This window comes from Anastrepha ludens, chromosome 6, assembly GCF_028408465.1.
Source record: "Anastrepha ludens isolate Willacy chromosome 6, idAnaLude1.1, whole genome shotgun sequence".
Classification (NCBI taxonomy): Eukaryota; Metazoa; Arthropoda; class Insecta; order Diptera; family Tephritidae; genus Anastrepha; species Anastrepha ludens.
Window position 1 is genome coordinate 97,536,014 of NC_071502.1, and position 14,363 is coordinate 97,550,376.

The 14,363-nt window shown below is 39.1% G+C and overlaps 1 protein-coding gene across 11 annotated transcripts in view; it reads left to right on the plus strand.

Moving 5' to 3' along the window:
- Positions 1-14,363, plus strand: part of LOC128867934 (kinesin-like protein unc-104) — a 153,759-nt gene that overhangs the window by 126,530 nt on the left and 12,866 nt on the right. For all 11 annotated transcript variants that reach the window (XM_054109562.1, XM_054109570.1, XM_054109569.1 and 8 more), the window contains 7 exons: positions 7,370-7,536; positions 7,600-7,790; positions 13,094-13,349; positions 13,440-13,593; positions 13,668-13,845; positions 13,916-14,006; positions 14,064-14,360. In XM_054109562.1, coding sequence (XP_053965537.1) covers positions 7,370-7,536; positions 7,600-7,790; positions 13,094-13,349; positions 13,440-13,593; positions 13,668-13,845; positions 13,916-14,006; positions 14,064-14,360 — 1,334 coding nt within the window. The remainder of the gene's footprint in view (positions 1-7,369; positions 7,537-7,599; positions 7,791-13,093; positions 13,350-13,439; positions 13,594-13,667; positions 13,846-13,915; positions 14,007-14,063; positions 14,361-14,363) is intronic.

A 14,363-nucleotide genomic window follows, 5' to 3' on the forward strand; every position in this document is an offset into this window, starting at 1 on the left:
GCAAATGTTGACCGTGACTGCGCTTCAAATGGTCCATCCGCTTAGTCCAATTTTGGTATACTCTTTCCAATATTTCGGCCGGTATCTCACATATAAATTCTTTAATGTTGTCTTCCAATGCGTTAATTGAAGCAGGCTTGTCTGAATAGACATGAGCTTTAACATAGCCCCACAAAAAATAATCTAAAGTCGGTATATCGCACGATCTGGGTGGCTAATTGACAGGTTCCGAACGGGAAATAAAATGTTCACCGAACTCGCCTCTCAACAAGTCCATTGTTACGCGTGCTGTGCGGCATGTGGCACCGTCTTGCTGAAACCACATGTCATGCAAGTCAAGCTCTTGCATTTTGGGCAAAAAAAGTTGGATATAATTTCACGGCAGCACTCACGATTCACAGAACGTTACGATTCGCAGCATCTTTGAAGAAGTATGGTCCAATGATACCTTCAGCCCATTAACCGCACCAAACTGTGATCTTTTCTGGATACATTGATAGCCCTTGCAATTCTTCTGGCTGATCTTCACTCCAAAATCGACAATTCTGCTTATTTACGTACCCATTGATCCAAAAATGAGCGGCGATATTTTCTTCAGTTCGCACTCTACGTAAGCGTGTTTTTGGTTTGATGGCCAATAATATAAATTTGGTTTTAAATTTAGTCACAATAGCTCGAATAGCCTCTTCAGTGGGTCGATTAAACTGACCATAAAATGGAAGAAGCGCGCGATAAACTTTCTTAACAGAACACGCTTTTTTATAATAAAATTCAATGATTTGCAAGCGTTGTTCGTTTGTAAGACGATTCATGGTTAAATTATAGACCAAACTGAAGATGTTTGACAGTGAAAAAAAACACGAAACGTGCGTCAGCTGTTTAAACCAACTGTTTAAAAAGATAATAGCTAAAAAATCACCCGTTACATATCTCATTACAAGTCATATACAATTTTTTTATTAAATTTACCACTGCAGAAAGAACAATAACAAAACCAAAGCTTGCTGAAAAAATATAGAAACAAATAGTTTTCTCATCAAAATAAGCTCACAGCTCATGATTCAATGATAAAAAGTTTGATCAGAAAGCAGCTTTTTCGTTCTCTCTTGACAAATCGGCTCTCTTAGCAAGACACTGGGTTGCTAGCGTTAGAAATTTTGAGTAAAAGTGGAGGAAACGTAAAACTTGTAGAAAAAACATTTCATTTTCAAAATAGTCTCCTTATGAGCAACAACTCGCTAAAGAGTTTTCATACCGATGACTATAGTAGTTTGACATGAAATACATACCGCTTAAGTCAGAACATAATAGAGTAATTGATGCAATCCGAGATCGATAAGTGGGGAATTTACAAAGCCTTATTTCTTATGATGTGGTGATCTAGTCGGATTTCATATTTTGCAAAGAGCTAGCATTTCCCGAAGAGTTACAACAGGAATAATAATTGGATAGTCCCGACGCGATCGGTAACATTGCATACTTCATTATAAAAAAGTTGGGATTGACGGAACTTGTTTCCAATGAGCCCACCTTCCCCTGGATGGATGAAGTGTCCAGAGGAGGCTTAGCAAAACACAGTACCAGCATGAAAAAGCTCCTAATAAAAACCCATCTGCCGGAATCGGCTTAAAATTGTAGGTCCTTCCATTTGTGAAACAACAACAAGACGCACACCACAAATAGGAGGAGGAGCTCGGCCAAAGACCCAAAAAGGGTGTACGCGCCAATTATATATTTCTTTTTAACAAAATACAGGGTGGCTGATGAATTTTGCTACATTAAGAAACTCAAATAACTTTTTTTTAGTGTATGGAATTCATTTGTTTTTTTTTCAAGGTGAAGGTCATAAATTTTTATTAAATGTAGCTTAACTAGTTTTAAAAATAATTGAATTTAAATGCCCCCCATGCTCGTTGACACAAGTGCGGCATCTTAGTAAAAAGTTGTTCATTGCTGCTTTGAGAGTTGCGACAGGAATAGCCGCAATTGTTGCCCGAATGGATTGTTTTAGTTCATCCAAATTTGTTGGCTTTGTTTTATAAACTTCTTGTTTACATAAACCCCACAAGAAAAAGTCAGGTGCAGTAAGGTCAGGCGACCTGGGGGGCCAACGAAATTCGGAGTTTCTTGAAATCAGTTTATTGGGAAATTTTCGTCGCACCTCTGTCATAACAGTCTGGGCTATGTGAGACGTTGCCCCATCTTGTTGAAACCACACAGAGTTGAAAGGAATTCTCTTTCGGCGTAGTTCTGGATAGAAAAATTCTTTCAGCATTTTCAAATAACGGTCTCCAGTAACCGTAACGGTGTGACCATTTTCTTCAAAAAAATAAGGCCCGACAATACAGCGTGAAGAAACCGCACACTGTCACGCGAAGAGGATGCAATTCCGTCTCGTGGAGTATCTGTGGGTTAGAAGTACTCCATATTCGACAATTTTGTTTGTTCACATTGCCGTTTAAATCGAAATGGGCCTCACCAGACATGAAAAGGCAGTTTAACATGTTTTGGTCTTCTTCCACCATTTGCAGGATCTTCTTGCAGAATTCCAAGCGAATCGGCAAGTCTGCTGCATTCAGTTTGTTAACCATTTGAATTTTGTAGGGAAATAAGTCTAAATCTTTGTGCATTATTGTTTGCAAAGACTGTCGGCTGACACCAAGTTGAGCAGATAAGCTTCTTGTTGAAACCCTTGGATTGCTTTGTATAGCTGCAGCTACAGCAGCGATCGTTTCCTCCGTCCGAACTGGTGGGTTTCGATGATAAGGCCTTCTTGCGACTGTTCCTTGCTCAGCAAAATTATTCACCAGTCTCATTATGGTCCATCTGCTCGGGGGATCGCCGCCAAACATCCGCCTGTACTCTCTCTGTACCAAAACTACGGACTCCAGTGCGTGATAGCGGCGGACTATCCAAATTCTTGTTTGCGTGTCCCAGTTATCCATTTTAATAAATTTTAAAGATCAATCTGCAAATTAAAACAAAAATGGAACAGATAACTTAAAAAGAAAAAAAGTTATTCAATTTTTTTTTGGTAGCGGCTTTCATCAGCCACCCTGTAGTTTCATATTGGCGAAGCTTCGCAACTTCGCGATCGGTTTTAACTTTAATAATTAATTCACAAAATAAAATCTGCGATTAGGTGAAATAATTTCTTGTGTTAATATTAGAGTTGGCAATTTCCGCTAATAACTTCTATTTGTACCATTATTTACATTCAAGTATTAATTAATGTTTCCATTTAAGTAGGAAAATATTTTTTTTTATTTACCGTCTTAAATACAACCTTTTGTAAGGGAGTGGCAAAAATCGAATGTCACTAGTGAGCAGTCGAAAGTTGAAAAAATTAATATTTTTAAAAAAGGGCATTATAAAGAAGGCAAAAGCTAACGAAAAATTTGCAGAAATTGTTGCTATTAGTTCCTCAACTGTCCAGAACTTTATAGAAAGGTTTGGCCACGAAAACAGGATAAAAGATAAGGGCAGCTCTGCGCCAAATAAACTATTTAATGATGCAGATAAGAAGTGGATTGTTCGTAAAGTTAAAGAAAAACTTGATTTAAGCGCTCCAAAATTAACGAACGATGTCTAAAAATACTTAGGCAAGATCTTCTTTTCCGGGATGACGCCCGTGAAGAGGGCACTCTCGTGAGTACTGCTATACCGGCATAGCAGTATGCACGACTTGTAGCCTCACAGCTACACCTAAGTACTAAACACCTCTCCACTATCTACCACTCTCCGCGCGGAACTGTCCAAGAAGGAATTTCCTCACGGGACTGGTTAGCTCATAGGTTGCTAGTTATTTCGTCTACGAACTTCCGCGCGTCTTAGATCATAGTGGATATACTTTGCATGCGCGCAGATTCGCTTCAAGTTGTCACTCGGTTTTAGGATAAAATAATATTTTCTCCATTTAATATACCACAGGTTTCGGGAGCATAGCGTGAGCATTGAAACAAGATGTGATTAGCGTTTTCTTCCCTATCCGTGCGGGTTGAGCAGTTTGGGGAACTGCCATGGCCGAGTCTGTGGAGGTATTTTCCGTACTCTGAAAGCAATTGGGTTAGGTGGAAGTTTGTTTCTCCATAGTTTCTTTCTAACCACGTCGTAAGAATGGGTAAAAGCCCATTCGTCCATCTACCTTTCGGTGATCTGTTCCAGTGGGCGATCGAACGACGACTTTTTTCTTCTTCAATAGTTTTACGACTTGCTCTACCGTCGTGTTCAGATTATATACACTCTCTGCATTTCTTTCGCCAAAATGTCTACGGGGACTAGCCCTGCTATAACGAAGGAAGCATCGTCCGAAATTGTACGGAAGCCGCAGATAGTTCGCAAAGCGCTTAGCCGATAGACGGCTGTCAGTTTTTTTGTGAAGCTATTTAAGTTCAGTGCATCAGCTCAGATCGGTGCGGCATACAAGAGAACCGAGCTGACTACCCTGCTATATATCATTCTTTTGCTGTGGCTAGGTCCGCCAATGTTTGGCATGATATGCCACAGGCAGGACTGCACACTCGATGCCTTCTTCACAGCGTATTCCAGGTGTGTTTTGAAGTTTAAACGGCTGTCAACCATCACTCCTAGGTATTTGATAGCGGGTTTTGAAGTAATGGTTACAGACCCAACCAGGCAAGATCTGTAACCCTGAAACTGTTCGTAGAGTTCTGCGGGAAGAAAATTAGCAGTCCTCCAAATGAGCCGTTGATTAATGCTCATAATAGAAAACAAAGCATAGAGTTTTGCAGACAACATTTGAACAAAGACATTTCGTTCTGGAAGTCCGTTGTTTTTGCGGATGCAAGCAAATTTAACCTTTTCACGTCTGATGGAAAGTCCTGCGTTCAGAAAAAACAAACACCGCGCTTCATCCATGTAATTTGCGCTCTACAGTTAAACACCGCCGGGGTTTGTGTGATGGTATGGGGTTGTATGTTCTCTTCTGGTGTCGGAAATTTAACATTTATCGAAGGAAACATGAATTAAGAGATGTATCTGGATCTGCTAAAAGATAATTTAGTGCAAAATGCGGATAAAACAGGCTTTAGGGATTCGTTTAGGTTCTACCAAGACAACAATCCCAAGCATTCGCCTGGTATTGTGAAAACTTGGCTTATCAGGAACTGCCCACATGTAGTACATACACCTGCACATAGTCCAGATCTCAACCTTATTGAGAATGTTTGGTCAGTGTTGAAAAATAAAATAAGAAACAACAATATTTCCCATGCTTCTGATCTGAAACGGGCACTACAGGAAGAATGGGATAAAATTAGTTCCGATTATACAGCAAAACTTGTAGAATCTATGAATTCCCGATTAAAAGCTGTTCTGAATCAAAAGGGATACCCCACCAAGTACTAGGCGTAATCATGAAATCGAAATATTATTGTGTTTATGTTTTTTGAATACTTTCAATTTATAAATATAGGTATATATAATTGGCGCGTACACCCTTTTTGGGTGTTTGGCCGAGCTACTCCTCCTATTTTTGGTGTGCGTCTTGATGTTGTTCCATAAATGGAGGGACCTACAGTTTCAAGCCGACTCCGAACGCCAGATATTTTTATGAGGAGCTTTTTCATGGCAGAAATAAACTCGGAGGTCTGCCATTGCCTGCCGGGGGGAGACCGCTATTAGAAAAATGTTTTTATTAATTTTAGTTTCACTGAGATTCGAACCAACGTTCCATTAGGCTATGGCGGCCGCCATTTTCATTTAGTGCATCATTTAAGCTGTGCCCTCAAAACTGTAACTGAATTATTTTAATTTGCCATATCTAACTTATGAAGAAACATTTTTTGTTATTAAATAAAAATAAATATAAAATAAAATATAATAAAATAAATTAAAAAATATTAAATTTTTTTCTGTAATGGAAATACCATAAAATATATTTGATATTTTAATGACTTTATTTTTGGCTGCATCAAATAAGCTGAGTGAGTCACTGTATGTATATAGTACAAGGTGGCACCAAATTAATCAACCGTTTTTGTTTTTAAATAACATTTTTACTGAATAACAAACAAAAAATTAAAATTATTTGTAGTGATCGAAATCTTTATTTTGATCTTTAGACACTCCATTAGTTGCCTTTTTATTTACTGCAACTATTCAGTTCACAAGCGTCAAATATGATTGACGTACGATGCCAATTGCAAAAATTCAAATTCTCCCGATAGGTTGATTAATTTTGTGTCACCTTGTTAAAGGTTTTCTATGCCCGAAAAACTAATTGCCCTAAATTTTATGCCCTATTTTGCACTTTATAACCTCCTCAAAATGCCTATACGTGAAACTGACTAAATTTTGTGTTATTTCGCGAGAAATGTTTGCCCATTCTTTTGTCAAGGCCATTTTTCAATGCAACTTTTTGAGCTTACGAGTCGTTTCTGTCCCAAACTTACAATAACTCACGAGATATTTCAGGGCTTGTGAGTCCAAGAATGGACGATTACAATATTTATCAGATTAAAATAGAATTTTGAGAGCAATTTTGTCGCAATGTAAATCATATGAACTACTGATGAGGGATAACTAAGTTGAAGGTGTGAAAATAGCAAAATAAAAAAATAATAAAAAACATTTAAGTATTAAATTACTTATGAGATGAGATATACAAGCATTTTTGAAAATAGGCTATTGACTTCGGCTATTAACTTTTTACAGCAGAAATATTATAGAATGTCTACTATTGCCTGCCGCCTAAAGGCTATTTCTAACATTTTGTTGCCTCATTTTACTAGGATTCAGGATATACCGCCGATATATCAATGGCAAACATATTTGGCTGCGAAAGTTTTTTCATTCGTCGAGATTATCAACCGAGCGCTACTGAGACCATCGAAGGCACTTTCATCCCATTGCAGTCATTATTTGTTATCTGCTAGTTGTCAAAAGGCCAGAGTTTGTCTTGATTAGGGGTTTTTTTTTTGTTGAAAATACTTAACTTTCTTAATTTGAAAGGTCTGCGGGGAAATGTTCTTCGCATGCTAATGAAAGTGCAATTATAATCATAGCTAAAATTTTGAAAGACGTTGTTTTAGGTGAGGCACACAAAGGTCATTCGTCTTATGAAGGCAGTATGCATCACATTCGGCATTAGAGTCTAAAGGAGCTGACTTTATTGAGCGAAAGAAGCAAAAGTGAAGACACTCAGACGTGGTATTGTTCAGTTGACTCTGTGCAGCCGCAATTGTCCCTAGTACATCGCACCTTGATTTTTTATTGCGCTTAAAGTGAAATATATGATTTTTATAATACAACAAATTTTCTTATCACTTGAACATTTTTGCACGATTCGCATCACTCGCCAGGCATTGGTCTTCAAGTTTTGACTTTTTGTTTTTCTAATTTCTTACAGCCAATCCTCTCTACGAATCGTGCTGGACTGCACGCGAGGCCGGTTTAGCTGCCTGGGCATTCCGCAAATGGCGTTACCACCAATTCACTTCGCTGCGCGATGATCTCTGGGGTAATGCCATATTCTTGAAGGAGGCTAATGCCATATCGGTGGAGTTGAAAAAGAAGGTGGGTGTGTGATACCTTGTTGTTGTTTTTGTGATTTTTTACGCTTTGAATTCGAATGAACAGGTACAATTTCAATTCACACTGCTCACCGACACCCTCTACTCACCACTACCACCTGAGCTGGCTTCAGCTGTTTCGCCATTGCAAAACGAGGATGAATTTGGCGCGCCACCAGTTTCGAAAACTATTGTGGCTGTGGAGGTGACCGACACCAAAAATGGTGCCACACACTATTGGTCGTTGGAGAAATTGCGGTAAGTAGAGTAAGCGCGTAGGTACAGCGAAAACCACTGAAAAAAATATATTTATATTTGTTTTGAATGAAAAAGTTAGTTCAATGTCTTCACACATGCATTTGAGTTCTCGAAATCACAATCATTGTTTTTGGTATTTAATTTTCGTTTATATTCTTTGCGTGAAAATGCAGCACTGATTTTGTTAAGGTAGAGACCAAATCTAGCCTTTTTTGGTCCTCAAAGGCATTTTAAGCAAATCGATGAAGGGATAATGAAACACATTTCTGTTTTAGAACCTTTTTTGTTGGTAATTTATGTTTAGTTAAGAAATTTTATATTTAATTTTTGGAACGTGCATGGTGGTTGTTTGAATAGAATTCAATTTAAAAAAATTAATTGAAAAGCTTTTTTTAGAGCTTAAAGTCAAAGTTTTAAGTGCAACGAAAGCATTGATTTTCGCGCATTGTGTGACAATAAATCATGCAAAGTATTTTCGTCTGCAATGCTACCACCATTAACGCTGCGCACTGCATTCACTCTCATATCACTGAATGACATGCATACATACATACCTATATCACGATTTCACTGAATGTACCTCTCATTACCCTTTTGCAACCCCTAGAAAAGTGGCACTCCAAGTCTGGCCTTTACTAACAAAATTTTGTGTATTTATATTTTTAATTTCTTTTTCTCTCTCTCTCTCCCGCTCTCACCGTAACCCCTCATAAACATTTCCCCAACGTTTTCAAATCCCCTGTCCTTCCAAAAAAAATTATTAAAAAAAAAATACAACAACAACAACACATGCATACTTGAAATTCAATCAGCTATCGCTTGGAGTTGATGCGCCAAATTTACAATGTCGAGAGTCCGCCATCATCTATGCTCTACGATACAACCTCACTATGCGGCGATAGCGCACTGATTCCCACAGAGGCTCTACACTACGATGGCATTATACCATATACAACCACTACAGTTTCTTCGCACTATAGCTCGTTCTCCACTCCTATTCCCGATTCATGCCTCACATACCCCCAATCCCAAATACAATCTCACGATTACACTACATTGTCGTCGTCGTCGTCGTCGTTGTTGGCGTCTAAAAACGATAGCCTATCGCCAGCGATTCATGCGAGTACGAAGAGAGATGGTATTGGCGGTTCACCATCCCGTCTGTCATTGGCTAATCTAATGCCGTCTAGGTCTGCTTTCATTTTCGCTCAAACGAGGTTTTAATTTCAACATTTATTATATATTTCAAAAGCTCTCTGCTTGCTAATCGTTTCTTTGTTGTTGATTATTATTTAAACATATTTGTATTAGTATTGTAAGCTTGTTATGAATACTTTATTTTAATTTGCAAATTATACCGAGTTGTGAAAGTTTACCACAGAGGCGTTCACAGTTCTTGAACCTTTACCGAATATAGACTCTATATAGCTCTATCTCGTCTAGCATATTGAAGATTGCAGTTCTTAGAGCAGCCTACATAACCTTCGTGATCGAACTTTAAGTCTATTGCAGCTTTTAAAGTAGGCTCTCAACGCTCATTGATCGAATTCTTAAGTCTGTTGCAACTACATACGCAGAGCAAAGTCTAGTGCCTTCATGACCGTGTTCTAAAGTCCACTACATATTACAACTCTTAGAGCAGACCTTAAATATTCGTGATTCAAGTCTTAAGTCCATTGTAGATAATACTCTTAGAGTAAGCTCTTCGCTATCAAACTCTAGGATCTATTACAGATTACAGTTCTTAGATTAGACCTGAGAAGCTCCACAGTCGAACTCTTAGATTCGATTAGATTCTTTATGAGGTTTACACTTCGACCTCATGGACTTTTCTGCTATCTATTCATCACAGAACCTCAACCAGACCCAGTCCCCTTATTAAACTCAGGTTGGAGCTGGGTTGAATTGAGCATATGTGCCTTTCTTCTGGCTGCAGTTGGTCAAGCTGTATCATCCTTCTCCGCGCTGTAGCGCTGGATTCCAGGAGAAGGTGCATTGGAGTCTCCGATCGAACTTTTTATGTAAAGGGGTTTCCAATAAGAGGTGTTATTCCCGTGAAAGATCAATGGTTTCGTTACTTGTGTGTGGCACGTAGCGCCGTCTTGTTGAAAATAAACGTTGTCCAGATCAATACCATCCAATTTCGGCCATAAAAAATCTGTAATCATCTCTCGATAGCGCAATACATTCAACGTAACTGTTGCTCCAGCTTTATTTTCGAAAAAGTAAAGGCCAATGACACCGCCGGACCATAAACCGCACCAAACAGTCACACGTTGAGGATACAGAGGCTTTTCAACAATAACTCTTGGATTTCCGGAGCTCCAGATCTGACAATTTTGCTTATTGACGAAGCCACCGAGGTGGAAATGGGCCTCATCACTCAAGATGGTTTTTCGATGGAATTCCGGAACATGTTCATGCATTTCAACGACCCAATCAGCAAAGACACGACGTTGTTGATAATCGGCCGTCTTGAGTTCTTGTGCTAACTGGACGGTGTAATGACGTTTGTGGAATGCCTAATTCCAAAGAACGACGAGGAATGGACAAATCTGGGTTTTCTTCAACGCTTGCGGTTACAACAGCAATATTTTCGGGTGTTCTTGAGCGACGTGCACGGGTTTTATTCTTCACATCAACTTACAACTTATCACAACAGCTCGAATTTTCTTCACAGCAGCTCCAAGGTGCTTCACTATGACCCAAAAATTTTCGAGTTTTACGAACCGTCTCTGCCAAATTTTCACCATTGTTATAGTGAATTTTAATAATTTCAATGTATTGTTTAAGCGTGCATCGTTCCATTTTTATTAATGGCGTAGTTTCTAATTTTCAAATATCAAAAAATGACAGCTTCAGTGACAAAAGTGGCATCTACCGAAATAGCGGGCTATTCAAAATAACACCTGTTATTGGAAAACCCTCTATATTGTAGACTATAGCTCCTGGTGCCTTTCTGTTCGATCGCTTGAACTGTGATTAAAGCTCAGGTGAGCATCTTTAGGAAGCTCTCAGCTATCAAAATCGAAGGTCTATTACAGATTGCAGTTCCTAGATTAGACCTGAGAAGTTTATTACTCCTAGTGCCTTTCTGATCGAACTTTTGAACTGTGATCCAAGCTCATACGAGGGGTGCCTTTTATATGTCGGGATTTGGCAACTCTGGTGTTGCAATCTGGCAACTGACAGCTGTATCGCAAAGTTTGACATTTTTTGGCTTTTACGTACTCAGAACGTTTTGAAATACCAGCGCTATTTGTGTTGTTTACAGTAACTTAAAAGATTCATCTCGGTCTAAGAATGGAATTAAATCGTGAATATTTTCGTGCGATTATTTTTTACAACTTTCGACGTGGATTAACTCAGCAACATTGCATGGATGAACTTAATTCATTTTTTGGCGATGAAGCTCCATCAAGGACCAGTGTTTATCGATGGCATGGTGAATTCAATCGTGGTCGTAGTTCACTCCAAGACGAATTTCGTGAAGGTCGTCCAAAATCAGTTGTTGTTCCGAAAACCATTGATGCTGTGCGCGAACTGATATTGCAAGATCGTCATGTGACCTATCGTGAAATTGAGACAATTTTAGGCATTAGTGGGACCAGCATACATTCAATATTGCATAAACATTTGAATGTCAAAAAAATTTGTTCGCGTTGGATCCCACACAATTTGTCAATCGTTCAAAAAAAGGCTCGTGTCGATTGGTTGAAGGAAATGCTCAAAAAATGCGATCGCGGGGCTTCGAAACACGTCTATGACATCGTGACAGGTGATGAATCATGGATTTACGCGTATGAGCCCGAAAGTAAACAGCAGTCGACTGTATGGGTGTTTCAAGATGAGCCAAATCCAACAAAAGTTGTTCGAATAGGTTGGGGATGTGCACGGGCTCGAATCTCCGGGTATGAAACACCAAATGTTAGAAGAAAAAGTTTTTTCTAACAGTAGTGACCGCTCCTCGACAGATATTGACAAACCACAGAATGTATTTCTGCCATGAAAAAGCTCCACATAAAAACCCATCTACCATTTAAAACTAAAAACCAGGCTCTCCTATTTGTGGAATAATATCAGGACGTACACCATAAATAGGAGGAGGAGCTCGCCAATTGTGTACGCGCCAATTATATATAAGCAAATAAGAAAAAAATGATGTTGCTGTTATTCTAGCAGCATTCACATTTCCCATAAATGTACGCAGAATACTGCTGGAGTGACAGTCCTTAGCCGGTTTTATAAATCCGAGTCGTTCCGGCAACGTAACCGGCTGTCGTGGAAACGAAAAATATTACGCCATCAGTGGCGCTATTCGGGCTAAATTTGCTCTAGCTAAACTGCGTAGGCATTCACGCTTGTAAAAATGCGATGCCCACTCTATGAACACCTTAAATATTTGGCAGTAAATATTAGTCTGAGCGAGCGTATTTATATCTCTCTCATTCTCAGCCCCTTGGCAATAAAGTTTAGAAGTGAGCTTTCGATTGAAATTTAATACATTTCTGCTAGTTATGAAAATTTTGCATTTAGGACGATTACTAAAAGTCTGAACTAGAATGCTAGCGCATAGAATACCTCCAAGGTCTTATTTTAGCATGCATGATTTTGTGCTTATTTTTCAATATTTGTGTTAGTCTCTTTTTTAGTAAACTGCTTTGATCGTAAAAATAATAATTTTTAATAATTATTTCTTGTTGAAAAATATCTGTGGTTATCTTTCTGTTGTGTATAAATGTGCCTTTGAGGAACGCCATAGTATGAGCTGCTGATTACTAAATGTCTACTCTCTTCTGCTGCAAGAAGGGTTTCACAAGTTCAATGTTGTATGAAAAATAAGATAAAAGTGTTTCACAAGTTCAGTGTTGTATGAAAAGAAAACAGGTGTTTCACAAATTCGGTTTTGTACAAAAATAAAACAGGTGTTTCACAAGTTCGGTTTGGTTTTAAAAATTGTCGGTGCAATAATTTTTTTTTTTTTTGTATATAAATACTAAAGTAAAGCGTACGAGAAATGTGTACAATTCGAAAAGATTTGACATTAGCGCTCCACACATAAATAGTTTGAACCAGCTTACTCACAATTTAAATAAAACCCCCTACTCAGCATCTCATTACTAATATGGCATTTGATGTTTTTCATTTAATTTGCATAACAATCCTTTTTTATAATTTCTTTTATTTCTTCAAAATTTTCTATCTTTGCGCCTAAATGCACCAGCTTCTGAGATACTCGATCTAAATTATCGTTTCAATCATTAATCACTTGATGCCCTTTTTCCACCCCGTTCTCTCTTTAGACAACGCTTGGAACTGATGCGCGAAATGTATCACAACGAGGCCGAACTCAGCCCCACTTCGCCAGATTACAATGTGGAGAGCCTCACTGGCGGTGATCCTTTCTACGATCGTTTTCCCTGGTTTCGCATGGTCGGACGCTCTTTCATCTATCTGAGCAATTTACTATATCCGGTGCCACTGGTTCATAAGGTGGCCATTGTCAATGAACGTGGTGATGTACGCGGTTATTTGCGTGTTGCCGTGCAGCCGGTATTGGTAAGTGCACTAAGAGAATACATTTAATACATTTACATCTCAAACTCTGCCTAACTCATCCTCTTGCTCTTTTACACTGTCTATCGCTAGGACGAAGAGTCTATTGACTTCAATAATGGCGTCAAACAATCGGCTCGCTTGATTTTCAACAAGGATGATGCCAAGCCGAAGTATCGCGCTCTCAACGAGAAGGATGATGTGCAGCGTTACATCGATAATGGTGGTTTGGATACCAAGCTTGAGGGTGTGTATGCGCGTTGAATTCATGCTGTATTTCCAGCTAACGTATTTTTATTGCATGCAATATTTCTCTTCTAGAACTCGAAGATGCTGACTCTGGCCGTGGCATTGACTCGAACTCCGCCTCTGAGTGTCAGGAGGCTAATGAAGAGCCTGGCGAACATCTTGAAGTTGGCAAGGAATTTACTTTCCGCGTTACCGTACTACAGGCTACAGGCATTGGCGCCGAATATGCTGACATTTTCTGTCAGTTCAAGTAAGTTGCAGACTTGTAGACAGTCTCTGCGCCTATTACTCAATTCACTTGTTTGTTTTTTCGCGCATAGTTTCTTACATCGTCACGAGGAGGCTTTCTCCACCGAACCCGTAAAGAATTCGGCATCTGGCGCACCCCTCGGCTTCTATCATGTCCAAAACGTGAGTTCTCGTTGAAATGATTAATAGCATAAGTTAAATTTCGTTATTCTTCTCCAGATTACCGTGCCCGTTACCAAGTCCTTCATTGAGTATTTGAAGACCCAACCCATCATGTTTAAGATCTTTGGACATTACCAAACTCATCCATTGCATAAGGATGCTAAGCAGGAATTCGTTTCACGTCCACCACCACGTCGCATGCTTCCACCAAGCATTCCTATTAGCCAACCGGTACGTAGTCCCAAATTTGGTCCACTACCATGCCCATCAACGTCGACAGTGCTGGCAAAGCATGACGTCTTGGTTTGGTTCGAAATATGTGAGCTAGCCCCGAATGGCGAGTATGTGCCCTCGGTA